The following is a 16,266-nucleotide window of genomic DNA, read 5'->3' as shown; positions in this document are numbered from 1 at the left end:
ACAGAAAACACACGGGGATCTGCGTGCGGGCACCCTGTGCTGCCCCGACTGGCTCTAAGGTGCAACCCTTGCTCGGCTACTAGCGACAAGGGAGCCCCTGCTCCCTTTCTGGCCCCGAGGGACTGGGGGGGGGGCTCACTTGCTGCAGTTGATGATGATGTCCTCGGGCATGACCCGCCGCTTCAGCATGCCCATCTTGGGGTGGTTGCCCCGGCCACGGAACAGCCCGGGGGGCTCGATCTTGAAGTTGGCAATCCTTTCTCTGTGGTTATCCATAATGCAAAAGCCATATTCTTTTAGTAATTTTTCATTCTCCTCTTTGATTTTCTGGAAGATAGCAAGGAACAAGTCAAAATGGATCCAAATGTCTGTTCTCTACTCATATTATCTTCGTGTGAGAAGAGGTAAAGGTCAAGAAAAGTCTAAAAATCCCTAAGAAATGAATTCAGTAAGGGAAAGTCTCTGACAGAGTTTTCAAACTTCAGTTCGATAAAAGTCCCCTAAAGATCTACCGACAAGGATTTACTTCCATTATAAATTCAAAACTGATTCGCTCATCTTTAAGGATATATGACTATGAACACTTTACCTAGGTATTTTAAAATATTACTTAAAAAATTAAGTTTCACTCAGTAGAGTCAAAGTGGGGGATGGAGAAGGGCCTCCCACGCAACACCCCCTCCTTCTCCAACAGGCTCCAGAGACGTCTGGTCGGACGGCACTGCCCACGGGTTCTCCGGCTCAAACCAACCTGCTACAGAGTCTTTCCAAGATGCGCCGTGAGGCACACTGGGACCCTTGCTCCAAAAAGGCGTTGAGACAGGATGTGAAGCCCCTGACCCCCTGCTGCCTCTTCACTCACTACTATACTCAGCAATCCAGGTTCACGAAGTCCCACTGCCCTGCATGGGACCAGACTCAGAGCCAGCGGGCAGCAGGAGTCCTCGGGCTCCGAGAGGGACTCACGAAACCTCCCTATCTTTGGATCAACATCCCAAGGATGAAACACCAAGGTGGTTTTCGACTTTAAAAACACTGCTGAAGTGAGTAACAAGCCAAACTTCACGAGTCTGGAGCACTGGGGAGAAGACTAAGCCGACGTTGAAAAGTCCGATGCAGTTATCACTCGTTACAGTAATTCACCATTTTAAAGCCAAAGGTCAAACAGGCACCATAAAACAGTGAGTTACAGAAATATAGTGGCCTAAATTTTAGAAACACGCAGATCTTTTAAAATATTGAAACTACAGGGCTTTGAAGTGCAAAAGATTTCTTAAATTCTCAACTTCTTTCAAGTTGAAAGAATGAAACTCCAGCCTGCATTCCTCTAGATTGGGGGTTGGTAAACTTTTTCTGGACAGAAAATGCTTCAGCTTTGAGTGCCACAGGGTCGCTGGTGCGGCTACTCAACCCTGTCACGTGAGCGCACCTGCAGACAACACACGAGCAGAGGTGCCTCTGTTCCCATACAACTTTGTAACAAAGGCAGGCTCCTGATGCTCCAGTAGAAAATCACATCCCAGCCAGATACTGAAAAGACCCTTCAGGAAACAGGCTGGTCGAGGCTAAACACGGATGGATGTAAGTGGGCGTGGCTGGGTTCCCTGGTAAACAGACCAACCACAGGGAGGTGCAGGATCTGTAGTCTCATCTGTCAGACCTCTCTAACATCCGGGAGCTACTGTGGGGCAGATCTGTCCATCCTTAAAACTGTATTACTGGACTGTCTGGTTTTTAGGTCAGCAGCACCAGAGTTCTTAAACTGAGACATTTAACAAAGCACTTATTCAGAATTTTCAGTCTACATAAAAACCCTGAAAATTTAGACTCCACTGGCTTGAGAACCCTAAATCTTTAGAACAGAACCATGAGTTGAGTATGAAAGTCAAAGCTGTCTTGTAAGAACGAGAAGAAAACTGGATGAACTAATCAACGTTCCAAACTCCTCCAGAGGCTTAAGAAATAGTACCAGTTTCTCCTCCTTGCTCATCTGCTTCCGAGCTTCCGACTGGGCTTTGAAATACTGGCTCATCTGGGTAAAATCACATTTACTGAGGTTGGTGATAGCATTCTTCTCCTCATTAGTCATTTCCTGGTCAAAAGGAAATAGAAGAGTAAGGTAAATACAGTAATAAGCCCTCAGGCTTCCTTGCAATTATAGCAAAGCACCCTTTTTTTAGTCAAAGGTGTTAATAGGTAAGTTCATCTAAATTAATGAGTTTTGGGGGGAAAAAGATATTTGGCCTGTATCCTCGACCCCCCAGGCACATGAATGGCAAAACTGGAGAGACGCACAAATGTCATTCATTTTAGTAATGAGAGGAATCGTCCCATTCTCCCTCTCTCTGTTCATTTACTACATCTTACTTCCCAAACTATTCAGAATGTAAACTTCAGCTCAGCCTACGTGACCCAGAATGAGAGTAACAAGACTGTTGAAAACCACCGAGGCAGACACAGGATTTGTGGTTTCGAGAACGGCCAGTGCCTAAAGCAAATAAGCAAGAACCAAGGGGGCTGGGGCGACACGCTCCAGCCACATGACATTGCTCGGCCGCAGCGCAGCAGAGCACCGCCCTGCAGGGACAGGCTCCCCCTCGCTCAGCTGGACCTGAGGTTCTCTGCTTAGCCCAATCTATAAAAATCCCTCTTGCAGCCTATGACAGGTGGGAGGAAAAAAACATAAGCATTCTCATTGGACAGAAACCCCATGTAATATGGTGAACGAGCAGGAAAAGATTTACATAACACAATTCATAAACTCAAATTTTACATACAGGGACTTCTTGTAAAATTAAGGAGTTTACTACTTAGTAGTTGATCAATATTTTTGCAAGGTGCTAGAAGATTAATACTTATACCTTTCTCCAGTCTTTAAAGAAATTTTTCCTAAATATCTCCTTAGTAGTATATTCATGGTCGAGCATTTTTGCAAAGAACGTAGCTACTTCCTCCGCTTTGGGGCTCAACTTCATGACTTTACCTAGAAAAAAAAGTGGTTCCGAAGAAAATGAGGCACAGTCTTCACGTCCTGAGTACAAACACTGGGCTCTGGAGAAATCTGCTTCAACGCTGGCTGACCTGCCCAAGGTGCGTAAAGCCCTGGCGGCACGCGGCAACAACAACAGACAGTATTCGGATTTACACCAACTTGTACAAACGTCCCTTCTCTTCCGCAGATATTTACCTGGGTCATTCTCTGGAGACTATGTCAGTAAATTGCTCCCAGGTGCCTGCTCAGGACAGGGATGACCTGGGGAGGCCCAGTCACTCTTCCTTTTCCTTTCAGGAAGCAGGGTCCTTTACACCTCTTCACTGGTTTTTAAAAATCAAATCCTCAGAGGGACTCCTGCCACTGCTAAGCTAAGCAGCTTCTGTTCAAGAAGGGGAGGAAAGGATAGGGCAGGGAGTGGAAGAAAGGAATTGTGGGGAAAAGAAATAGGCATCTTTCTTCTTTCAAGTTAGGTGGGTGGAATATGAATAAAAAAATATATCCACAGCAGGCAAGCCCAGATATCCCATATGAAAAGTCTCAAGTAAGACCTTCCCCTGCAACCTCGCTACTCAGAGCATGGCTCACAGGCCAACAGCGTCGACATCAAGTGGAAGTTCAGTTTGTCAGAAACACAAACTCTCAGGCCCCACCCAGACTTGCTGCATCAGCAAGTGCATCTGAATGAGCCCCCAGCTGGTGCGCACACGAGGGTTGGGGCGCACTGCACCGTGAGGCGGCCTCACTCAGGGAACCGGGGCTCCTCTGGAACACAAGGGACGAGGGTCCCCGGAGTCCCTGGCATGGTGCCCGTGTTTAGTAAAAGCTCTTCTGAAGAAATCCTGATGTTATACCACGTTAAGTGAATCTGAATGGGGCCTTGGGGCTGTGTGTACCTTAAGTAGTTAGTAAGGGCAAGTACTTGGGAGTTGAATCTACTTTTCAAATAGAACACTTCTAACAATCCTCTTAGGGCCTGCTTCCATCTATTTCTCGAAAATCCAACTTTACCATACCACCCTTGGCAAAATAATTTGGCTATATTAAAATCAGGTTAAATAATATACCACTACTTTGTTATTACACAGGTACTACTAATTCACCAAGGATTTCCCCATTTATTATAGAAAACGGAAACTTAATTAGAAACCCAGTCATTTCAAAACTCAGAGGACAGCCCTAGCTGGTGTGGCTCACTGGACTGAGTCCCAGCCTGCAAACCCAAAGGTCACCAGTTCAATTCCCAGCCAGGGCACGTGCTTGGGTTGTGGTCCAGGCCCCCAGCCGAGAGTGTGTGAGAGGCAACTGATTGATGCATCTCTCACACATAGATGTTTCTCCCCCTCCCTTTTCCCCTCTCTCTAAAAATAAATAAAACCTAAAAACAAATCAACTCAGAAGACAGCTCATCTCATGGTTGGGAGGTTATGACCCCTGACTGTAGGGATGGTGAGAATTGCAGCACAAAACTCAAACCGCTGTGGTGCACACAACCTGCTTGCCATCCAAGTAACTTAAAAGGCCAACAGGTGGCGCTGCCTCCCCCTCCCAACCTCCCAAGCTCCAGCCTTTGGGAGAGGCAGTGGGAAGGAGGATGAGCTGCTGGCTTTCAAGGGTCTTCTGCACTTCTGCAGATCTCCCCCACCCAGAGTTGCCGGAAAAGTTGTAACATGCTTCCAATATAAAGAAAACCATTAAATCACCAAGAAGAAAATAAATGAAACGAAATAAATGGCAAGAAAGAATGTGACACTGTTCTTAGGTCTGTTGGGTATTTTCTTTTAAAGGGAGACTCGTTGGGCAATTCTACTGAACTCTGTCCCCATAGAGGAAGCAATTTTGACACCTCCTGTTTTAGATGAGCCATCGAAAGATGAAATGAGGGCTCCCGGCGGCAGGTGGTGGGAGGATGACTCGGAGGTTCCTGGCAATGGCGGTGCTCTGTGGAAAAGACTGAGCTCAGAAAGAAGAAAACTGCCAAGTCACAGCTGAAAACTGGAGGTTCTTAGAGGCAAGCCACTGCTGCAGCCGGCCCAGGCCCCACCTCCGTGGCAGGTTTCTAAAGGAGTCTGAGAATTCTCTTCCCTGGAGAGTAGGCAGGACTTACCCAACAAGAACCAGTAAGACAAATGCGACTTCCTGACTCACTGCAGAGTGGGAGCTTGACTAATCAAAGGAAATCAATTCCAGAGAAAAGAATGAGAAAATACTATAGCCCTGGAGCTGGAGCTCCTACCTGTGACAGAGGACTGGGCAAGAATGGGGGGAGGCACCATGGCGACCAGGTCAGGCCACGGCTCCCCATCCCCAGAAGAGAAACCCAAAGACTAGGGAATCTAGTTTCCCCACAAATCACTCTGAATCTCCAAAGTGAGGCTTTACCAGCTGACCCTTCTAAAAGCTCTCGGTAAACCTAGACCACGGCTACAGAATAACTATATTTTATGACTGTCTTCTTCAAGGTCCTAGGCTCGATCTTTCCTGTGCGTTTTGGCTTCCAGTCACACCTGAGAATCTCCAGGAACGACCACTGTGAGGGCGGACAGAACTCTGCCTGTGCTCCATGGCGAACACAGGGCAGCATGTCTATCTGGTGCAGGCATTTGTCACTGAGGCTCTGCAGTCCCGCTGGACTGCACACACCTTGAGATCAAGGATCAATCAAGACTGACCACTGCTGGGCCTTGAATGAACACAGTTTTAAAAAGCAAATTCCAGTTTGCCAAGTCACCTACTTGAAAGACCCAAACCTTCAGTACAAACTCACTACCTTGACCTACAGACACGCACGGCCCTGAGGCCACTGCCAGTGGATAGATGGGCATCAGAACTCTGAGTGTTCACCCTGATACTTCTGGCTCTTCTCCTGCCGAACATTTCTCAAAGTCTGGTCAGCAGACCAGTTGTTTCAGAAGCACCCAATACCACTCCACACCTATTAAATCAGCCCAGATTCGCCTGGGGTTAAGCACATAGGAGTTTGAGGAATAATGGTGCAGCTACTTCTGGATAGAAATCTTGGAATGAAGGAAATCAGCTGAGCATTACTGTCTGCGTACTGTTACACTGCCAAGAGGGGAGTCAAAGACCACCCTCAAACCCCTTCCCTAAGGACAGAAACAGCTAGAGAAGTTAATGGACAATTCTAAGGGTTCTATGAGAATTAGGTCAGTCTTCAAAGCAGCTCATCAGACTAGGCTGCACGTATAGCAAAGGCATAGTGTTCTGCTATGTGGAGTGAATGACAGGACACCCACTAGCCCTACCTCGAGGCTGATGGCAATCCTCAACCAAATACTAGGACTATTTCTAACAATGAGCAGCTTGTCAAATGTGCATTATATTGCTAAAATAAAACACTGTTGTTCCAAGTAAGGAATCTCTAATAACTCTTACAAAGAGTAGCTCCTTAAAGATAAAGCTCAGATAAAAGCATTCAGCTTGTGGCCTCAGTGCTTTGTGTTATGCGGAGGAACTACTTTGAGACCACGTAGGTACATTAGCAGCCCCTTTCTGTGGCACCTTTTCAGCATGAAATGGACCTTTGATAGTTAAGTAAGTACCTAATGACCCTTTCCCCAAACCATATGATGACAATAAAACAAAATGAAATAAACAAAAAGGATTATACAGCACAGGATCCTTCCTCACTCTCTATTCCTAAAATAGAATCAGACGCTCTTCTTGGCCAAGAAATGGACAACCTTGGAACAACTCACCATCATAGTAAAACTTGACACTCTCTGGAAGAGGTTCATATGGTGGAGCAAATACAGGACCTTTATGTTCTAGGAATTTCCACTTGATGCCCTCAGGATAACGCTCTTCTTCCCACCTTTAGAAGACAAGGTACAATCTCATTTAGTGATTGCTTTACCTATTATAGATTATCACCTATTAGATGCCAAAATCATTATCTGTTCAATTGACTGATGCTTTAGAATGACTCAGCCCCATATTCAAGGCCTGCATCAAAATAATCAGTGTCTTTCACAGCAAATAAGATGGAAATGGAGAAAACCACATTTCAGTAGTCCAGTTCGAAGACGCTGCACACAAGAGGTCGTCATTCAAGGGGCCCAGCAACAAGTGGAGATGTGGAGATGGGCACAGCTATTTTCTCAGTGGTGGGACAGCAAGCCACAGTGGAGCACAGGACATTTATGCTGCTGATACACAAGAAAAGGCCTCCTGGGAGTGACGCCAGTCCGAGGCACAGGGGGAAACAGCCCCATGAGAAAGTATACAACGGGGCCGAAGGCTGGAAGCAGCAGTTCAGCTGGGTTATGTAGAGTTCAGGCTGCTTATTTATGAGTTACTGAGAGCTACCTAGCAGACAATGGTAAGTGAATGTAAATTTCAGTAGAAAGAGCTTTTTAAAATGCTTTTTATTTTAAAAATCATCAAATACAGAAAAACAAATAGTATAGAACATATATATCATCACCTGTATACAAAACTGTTATTATTTTACTAAATTTCCTATTTTTTTTTTGCTGAATCAAAGTAACTTGCAGCTATAATACTGTACCCTTACATATTTCAACAAACATTTCTATAAAAATATCCTCTAACTTAGCTATAAAATAATCACATGTAACAAAATTAATAACTTCCTGGTAGCATTCTAATACCCAGACCATATTATAAACTTTCCAATTATATCCAAAATATATTTCATAAACTCAAATCTAATTAAGGACCACACACTGCCATTGGCTGGTGTCTCAGTCTTTCTCTAGAATCAGACAGACTGTCTCACCACCACCAGCAGCCTGTTCTTAAGAGTCAGGTCTCCTGGAGAGACTTAAAACTTCACGGATTTCAATCTTCGCTATTTCTCCCTTAAAACAGAAAGTCCTACGGTTCTTCAGAATCATTCCAAATGCCAATTACCCACACTCTATTACCTCGCATTATCTTCCAATGTTTTAAACAAAGTTCAGAAACACCAAATAAAAATAGCATGTACCCCACTGTGTGCTATAACAGTATATTATAAGAATCGAAGTCAATACATATTGTCAAATGATTTCTGACAGGGTGCCAAGATCATTCAATGAAAAAGGACAGTGTTTCCAACAAATGAGTTTGTTGAAAACTGGATATTCATATGCAAAAGAATGAAGTTGGCCTTTTATTTTACAGTGTATACAAAAATAAACTCAAAATGTATCAAAGACCCAAATATAAAAGCTAAAATTATGTAATTCTCTTTTAAAAAACATAATGCAAAAAAGCTTTATAATACTGGATTTAGTAATGATTTCTTAGATGTGACACCAAAAATACAGGGGACAAGAAAAACGAAACTAGACTACAAAATTTAAAGCTGCATTAACCAACAGAGGGGGGAAAAGCAGCCCAAGGAGTGACAGAAGTATCTGCAAAGCAAGTATTTTGATAAGGGGTTAATATCCAGACTATATATAAAGATAGTTTATAACAATCTCAAAACAAAAAAATAACCCAATTAAGAAATAGGCAGAGACAGAGACACTGGAACAGACATTTCTCCAAAGATACACAAATGACCAGTGAACATTTGGAACAGTGCTCAACGTCACCTATAATTAGGAGACATAAATCACACCCATCGCGACGGCTACTATTAGAAACAGAAACAGACGGAAGTCAGTGTTGGCCAGGATGCGGGGAACTGCAACTCCTGTGCCCCGTTGGCAGGCATGTGAGTGGGAGCAGCTGCCGTGGCAAACTGCACGGCAGGTCTGCCAGAGTTAGACACGATTTGCCGGGGATCCAGAGGTTTCGTTACGAGGAGGATCCCCAGAAGAACTGAAAGCAGGCGTTCAAACCCACACCGCACACCACTGCTCTCAGCAGCACTACTCACCCCCACCAAAAGGTACAGACCGGGGTAGACGAATGGATGAACAAGACGTGGTCTATCACTCAGCCTCATAAAGGAAGGAGATTCTGACCCATGCACAATATGGACGAACCCTGAAGACGTTACGCTCAGTGAAGTAAGGGCCACAAAGGGGAGATACTGTAGGACTCCACTTACGTAAAGTCCCTAGGGTAACCCAACTCGAGAGAGACGGAAAGGAGAACGGTGGAAAGGGGCGGGGAGAAGGGTTGGATGAGGAAGAGCTACTGAACGAAGAGGAGGAGCACCGTGGAGACGGTGGGGGCGGTGGTGAGGGCTGGCAGCAGCATGAATGCACTTTGTACCACCACCTAACCGAGCACTTAAAATGGCTAAGATGATGACTTCTACGTTATTTCACCACCATTAAAAATAACTCGAAAAATAAACCTCAAGGTCAAGATACTCATACAGTCCTAGAAAGAACGTGAACACCCCTGTGACCACCCTACCACTTTACAGAGACGAAACCGGCAGGACCTCCCCCACGGGACGTGGGCACGAAAAGGCCCAGGTGCAGGCAGGCCCTGTGGCTCAGCTGGGCGCAGTGTCATCCCATAAACTGTAAGGTCACTGATTCCTGGTCAGGGCACAGGCCTGGGCTGCGGATTCAACCCCGTTGGGGCTTGTGCAGTGGGGTGCGTGCGAGCGGCGTGCATACCGAGAGGCAACCCTTTGATGTTTTTCTCTCCTTCCTCCCCCGTCTCTCCACGATCAGTACACATGCCCTGTCCAGTGTGGCTCAGTTAGCTGGGCATCGTCCAGCAAAATAAGAGGCTGCCAGTTCAATTCCTGGTCAGAATACGTACATGCCTGGTTGTAGGTTTGGTACCTGTTGAGGCACGTACGAAAGGCAACCGACTGATGCTCCATTCTCACACTGATGTTTCTTTCTCTCACTCTTCCTCCCTTCCCCTCTAAATAAGCACATGATTTTAAAAAGGCCTGGACATAGGAACCCATTCAAACTTCTAAGTCTACTCTTCTTCAAATCAGTTTCAACAGGACACACCCTCCAACAGACCGACATTCCTGGATCGGCAACTCTCCCTGCAGAAGCGTCTTTGCCAGATGGTCGCCCTCTCAGGCCCCATCAGTGGTTCACAACAGAATTAAAGAAAACACGTGGACATCAAGATGACCTCTATGGCTGGCCTGACTTACTGATTCAAATTAGCTGTGACAATAAAATGGGCTTGAATAAAGAAAGGTGGGGAAATGCTGGAAGTGTGTATAAGACAGGAAGCATCCACATGCTCTCTGAAGTCAAATTCCCCTGCAGTTAACAGATGCCTCTCAGGACACTGTAACACACATTTAATTTTTGAAGTTTTGGAAATAAACGTCACACACTATGGTTTTCTGGAAGCTGATCTGGGGACTTGAGGACAGTTTCTCTGGTGTGAGGAGTGTCAATCATATTCCGTGTCTTATCACCATTACTGGTTGTATTTGTGAGTCCTGGTCGTTCAACACCAACTCCCTACGTTATAATCCTTTGAAGACTTCCGCCAAGATGGAGGCGTAGGTGGAAACACTGTGCCTTCTCCCACGACCAAGTTTGAATACAACAAAGGTTTGGAGAACAAAGATGCAGCCAAAGAACAGAAAATTGAACTATATGGAAGTCCAACAACAACAAACCGTTCTACTGGACGGGTAAGAGGGGCGGAGCCAGCAGTGGAGCAGGGTCGGACAGGAAGGATCTCCCAACCCCAGGCGCCCAGGCATCGGGGTAGCACATGCGGACCCAGTGAGGGCTTGGGACGGCGGGAGTGAGAAGTGAGACAGACCTCGCAGCCCCCAGCAACGAACCCAGCAGCGGCTGACCGCGGTGGCACATTCTCGAGCAGTGGGTCAAATCGCACAGCCCACTCTCGAGCAGTGGGATGAATCGTGTGGCCCACAGTGGCAGCGGGAGGAAGCAAAGGGTGCTCGCCATTGCCTTCCTTTGGCCCCGCCCCCACATACAGCGTCACAACCCAGCGACTGGGTCAACCGGTCCTGGTGAACACCTAGGGCTCTGCTCCTCATACGTAACAGGCACAAACAATCCACACTATGGCTCAAGAAGAACTCAGAGCCCCAGAGCCCATAACTCTAAGGGACCAGGAAACAGTGAAACTTTCAGATGCACAATTCAAGACACTGGTGATCAGGATGCTCACAGAACTGGTTGATTATAGTCACAAATTAGAGGAACATATGAAGGCTAAACTAATTGAAATGAACGGAAATGCACAGGAAACCAATAGTGATTGAAAGGAAACTGGGACTCAAATCAAGGGGATGGACCAGAAGGAAGAAAGAAATGACCAAAGAGGAAAAAGTAAAGTTACAAGAATTCAAAAAAATGAGGAGAGGATTAGGAACCTCCAGGACATGTTTAAACATTCCAACATCCAGATTATAGGGGTACCAGAAGGGGGGAAAGAAACAGCCATGAGTGGAAAATTTATTTGAACAAATAATAAAGGAGAACTTCCCCAGTCTGGCAAAGGAAATAGACTTCCAGGAAATCCAGGAAGCTCAGAGAGTCCCAAAGAAGTTGGACCCAAGAAGGAACACACCAAGGCACATCATAATTACATTAGCCAAGATTGAAATGAAGGAGAGAATCCTAGAAGCAGCAAGAGAAAAAGGGACAGTCACCTACAAAGGAGTTCCCATCAGACTGTCAGCAGATTTCTCAAAAGAGACCTTACAGGCAAGAAGGGGCTGGAAAGAAGTATTCCAAGTTATGAAATCCAAAGACCTACATCCAAGACTGCTCTACCCAGCAAAGCTTTCATTTAGAATGGAAGGGCAGATAAAGTGCTTCTCAGATAAGATCAAATTCACGGAGTTCATCATCACCAAGCCCTTATTACATGAAATGTTAAAGGGACTTATCTAAGAAAAAGAAGATAAAAATAGGAACAGTGAAAGGACAGCAAACTCAGTTACTAACAACCACACCTAAAACAAAAGCAAACCAAGAGGACAGCTAGATCAGGAGCAGAACCATAGAAATGGAGATCACATGGAGGGTTAGCAACAGGGGAGTGGGAGGAGGAGAAGGGGGGAGAAGATATTTAAAATAAGTAGCGTAGATGGTAGGTAAAAAATAGATAGGGGGGAGGGCAAGAATAGTAGGGGAAATATAGAATCTAAAGAACTTGAGACACGTGGGCATAAACTAAAGGGGGGAAGGGTGGGGGAGGGGTGTGTAGGGTGGAGGGGAATGAAGGGAGGAATAGAACAACTGTAATGGTATAATCAATAAAATATATTAAAAAATAATAATCCTTTGAAGCTCTTGGCTATAAAAAAGACCCCAAACTCCATATGAGGTCACCCCTAACATCTGCAACAAACTGCCTACTTTCAAGGTCTTTCGGTGAAGAGTCACCTATATAGAATAAGCACAGCCCCTGTGTCCCAACAGGTCAGCCCCGACACAAAGGTGTACTCTACTGGAGGATCCACGGGCACCCTCAACAGCTGCCCCAGGTTCCAGTCAAAATAGGGGATCTGGGTTACAGAGGTTTTTGCGGGACTGAGCCTGAGCATACTGACAAGCCAGCACTTGTCACACTGTTTCTATGTGTAGCACATGACAGGGGAAGAAACCAGAGGGATCCTGAGCATTTTCCCATCCCCACAATCACCAGAGAGAGGGAGGCAGGGAATCAAAGTCTGTTTTTGGCAGGATGAACAAGTCTGTGGACCCTAGGAGGGAGCAAAGATCTGTACATTGGCTTAGCTGGCAAAGTGTGTCATTTTTTTAGTGAAATAGCAAGAGGAACAGTACCAAGGAGAGCATCTGCCCTTCAAGTCCCGATTACACTGTCAATGGCAGTCACTGGGGACGGACCGCTGACTTCAGAGTGCAACAGGCATCCGATGGTGACGGAGGAAAGGGCAAGCTCTCAGTTCGGAGGCTGGTCATCCCTGTTCCCTACCTCTACAACTTACACTGTACCCCAGAGCACTGTGCTTAATGATCAGATTGGAGGGAAGCGTGCAATGGAGGCTACAGCAAAGACTGCTGACCCCCAAACCAACCACCTTCAATTGAAGACTGACCAGGCCCACTCAGACAAAACACAAGCAACAGCAACAACCACGACAGAGGCCGGTCTCTCAGAATTACTGTGTGGCAACACCAATAAGGACTTCAATCACAGAAGCAAACTGGGCTATTAGACCCTTCTAGAGTGCCTAATGCCCTCCCCCCACTGTCCCCCACACATGCACAGCCCAGCCAGGAAAAAGACGACTTCAGGACCAGCAAGAGCCAAGGCTCCAAAGGAAGGGGAAGCCAGCAAGGGGCTGGTGATGACGAGGAAATGAACTTGTTCATTCAAAAACACAAACCCTGGTGTAGGGGCAGCTCAGCTGGTCAGAGCGCCATCCTGACACACCAAGGTGTGTCAGGTACAGACAAGAAGCAACCAATGACTACGTTAAGTAAGGGGAACAACAAATCAATCTTCCTCTCTCTAAAATCAGTTAAAACAACAAAACAATGAGCTCCCACCATAGAACCCAGAGAGACAATAGACTGATGAATTACTAACCATTCTCACAAGTGCCAATAATAACCCCTGATTTACACGATCACTTCATTTTATCAAAGAAAAAAAAAAGAAAAATCATTTTATTAAAGGTCCTAAAAGCCTTTCAATGCTCCATCACTGAAAAACTTCTATTAGTTACAAAGAAAAAAATGAAATGAAGAAAGGAAAAGTACATCTTTCGTCCCCTGACTCTGGTCTCTGGAAAGGCCCAGGGTCCTTGGCGCTGTGATTTCGCCTCGCACTCCTTTCACCCCTGCACACTCACACCAGCAACGCCGGTCCCATGGCCGCTCCGCTGCTGCTGCAGCTCGGCCCCTCTCAGTCGCCTCCCTGGTCACGGCCCGGCCCCCTTGCCTCTGGTGCTGGGGAGACTGTTTTTCTCAATGACCAAATCCACAGAGCCAGCACTGCCAAACTACAAACAGCGGTTGCCACGAAGTGGGAAAGGAAAAACGGAACAGGAGGGAAGGAAAACTCATTTCTTTCTAGCCCTTACACTTTTGGACCGACCCTTTGAATTTCTCAACATAAATACAAATCATGTACTACTGGTGTAGTAGTTAAGTAATATAGTTTTAAGTAAAATCAGCATTACAAAAATGCATGTTTATTTCAAAATTCTAAATGTCAAAATTTATTAAGCAGAAAATAAAATTTCCTACCTAAACACACTTTGCAAAAGTATCCTCTATTATTGCTAAACAGCCTTCATACAACCAGCTTATCTCCTCACAATCACAACCCCAGATTTCGATACTAATTTTTCTCAGTCTGAGACATTAAACAAACAGGTTTATCATTTATTATTTTTCTTTGAGGCTTTGTTACTTATGAGGTTGACCATATTTTAAGCTGTTTACTAACAGTTTGTTTTCTTTAATGAGTTGTCTGCTCCTCACTTTTCTGTCGTATCATTCCTTTCATATTTGTTTTAAAAGACCTTTTTTTCGTATTAGGAATCTCAGCCTTGTGTACTGCAAGTACTTTCCCTTGAGATGTTTTTGAAATGGCATGCGTTTGCTTGCCATACAGAAGATTTAACTTTGATGTATCAAATGTATGAATCTCTTACTTATGGCTCTGGTTATATGGATGCCGTGCTTCAAAGGGACTTTGATATTCTACACTCATAAAAATATTTGCTGCCCTGGCCGGTGTAGCTCAGTGGATTGAGCGTGGAACTATGAACCACACAATTGCGGTTCGATTCCCAGTCAGGGCACATGCCTGGGTTGCAGGCCAGTTCCCAGCAGGGGACACATGAAAGGCAACCATACATGGATATTTCTCTCCTTTTCTCCTTCCCTTCCCTTCTAAAGATAAATAAAATCTTTTAAAAAAATATTTGCCGAGTTTTTCTTGGGGAGGATTTTTTTAAATAGGCAGTTTTCCAAGCATTACTTATGGAATAATCCACCTTATTTAAGATAATCCCTATCACTTTGAATGCAGTGTTCTTCCCCTGATAAACTCCTGCATACACACAGTTCGACTCCTCCAGTTCACTCTGTTCCATAGGCTGGGGCCTAGTTTCAAGATCCAATAAGTTAAGAGCTAGTTAATGCTTTCACTAGGACCCGGGAAACTTACTTCAAAATGTCATTCTAGACAGGTTCCTTTAAGTACTCCCCCCCACCAAATACCAGGGCACTCATTGTAGTGACTCAACATCACTGCTTCATTAGGCCCAGGCATCAAAGAGCTGACACTTTAACCCAGTGCTGAGATGTCGTTACCATTTCCACTTCTGCTCCTCTTCTTTCTTCGGCTTCTTTTTCTTGCTATCTGGCTCAGGAACTTTTTTATCTTTATCTTTATTCTTGGGTTTTTTCAATTTACCATCCTACAAAGAAACACGGGGAGAAAGCACTTAAATAAGGACTAGTTGCCCTTCTACAAGTGGTTCTGGGGCCCGATAGAAGGGCACCTGGAATCACACAGCGGCAGAACTAGAGGCATTCTCAGGTCCGACCTTCCCTATTCGACAGATGAGTAAAAATGTATTGTGCTTTTCTCTAGAGCAGCAGTTCCCCAAACTCCCTGACAAATAATTACTCAAGAAAGTAGCTGGAACACTCCCCCTGCAGAAGAAGCACCTGGGAAACGGCGCTTGTGTTAACCTCGGGCCTGGGAAAGCCCTGCCACTGTGCAGAGGAGCCCGGTGGGCCGGCCTCACTTCTTTGTAAATCTACGCATCTCCAACCTCTCCCAACACCAGCAAACACTGGGTGGGCGAGGCTTTCCAGTAGATGCTACTACAGAATGTGAAAGGAGATCCCTGACCGGGTCTGGGGGGCCTTTCTATTGCTGTTGTTTGCGCACTGTCACCAAACAGTGAGCAAGTACTGGGGAGGCCCCAGAGTGACTGCTGCTCCTCGTGGGGGTGTTTCTTTGCAGCTCCAACCCTAGGTGAGCTGAAACAACGGCACAGAAAGAGATCATCAAACATAAACAAGACCAATTCACCAGTACAAGAGAAAAACCTCAAAACATATGCGTCTGGGCAAAAATGCGTTCTTCAACAGGTGGGGGTCCCTCTCAAGAGAGCTGGAACTCTTTCAAAGATATTGTCCTCTGTCCTAACAACTCAAGAAAACTTCAGTCTTTATTCAACAAGTTTTAGATAGCTATGAAAGGTGGTTTTGAATTACATCAAAATCAGTTACAGAATAGCAGAGCTTGAAAGAAATGTACAGACAGTTTGGTTGACCCCTTGCAGTTCGAGGAAACTCTGAACCAGAGGATTTGTTACTTCCTCAAAGTCCCATCGCTGATGCTGACCATGATGTAAGCCCAAGTTTACCAGAAAAATAAAAGACTGT

At 45.4% G+C, this 16,266-nt stretch overlaps 1 protein-coding gene across 2 annotated transcripts in view; it reads right to left on the bottom strand.

Annotated features, from left to right (window-relative positions):
* The window catches only part of TOP1 (DNA topoisomerase I), an 85,776-nt gene that overhangs the window by 20,491 nt on the left and 49,019 nt on the right, over positions 1-16,266 (bottom strand). The window contains exons 8-12 of one of the 2 annotated variants that reach the window (XM_037044063.1): positions 15,181-15,287; positions 6,712-6,827; positions 2,862-2,983; positions 1,970-2,092; positions 140-327 (exon numbers count right to left, since the gene is read on the bottom strand). In XM_037044063.1, coding sequence (XP_036899958.1) covers positions 140-327; positions 1,970-2,092; positions 2,862-2,983; positions 6,712-6,827; positions 15,181-15,287 — 656 coding nt within the window. Of the gene's footprint in view, positions 1-139; positions 328-1,969; positions 2,093-2,861; positions 2,984-3,187; positions 3,343-6,711; positions 6,828-15,180; positions 15,288-16,266 lie in introns of those variants that run through there. The other variant, XM_037044064.1, reaches the window with a different exon arrangement.

This window comes from Sturnira hondurensis, unplaced genomic scaffold, assembly GCF_014824575.4.
Source record: "Sturnira hondurensis isolate 20B ecotype Veracruz unplaced genomic scaffold, ASM1482457v3 Scaffold0004136, whole genome shotgun sequence".
NCBI lineage: Eukaryota > Metazoa > Chordata > Mammalia > Chiroptera > Phyllostomidae > Sturnira > Sturnira hondurensis.
The sequence above is the reverse complement of the archived record's forward strand: the minus strand, read 5'-3'. Positions and strand labels throughout refer to the sequence as shown.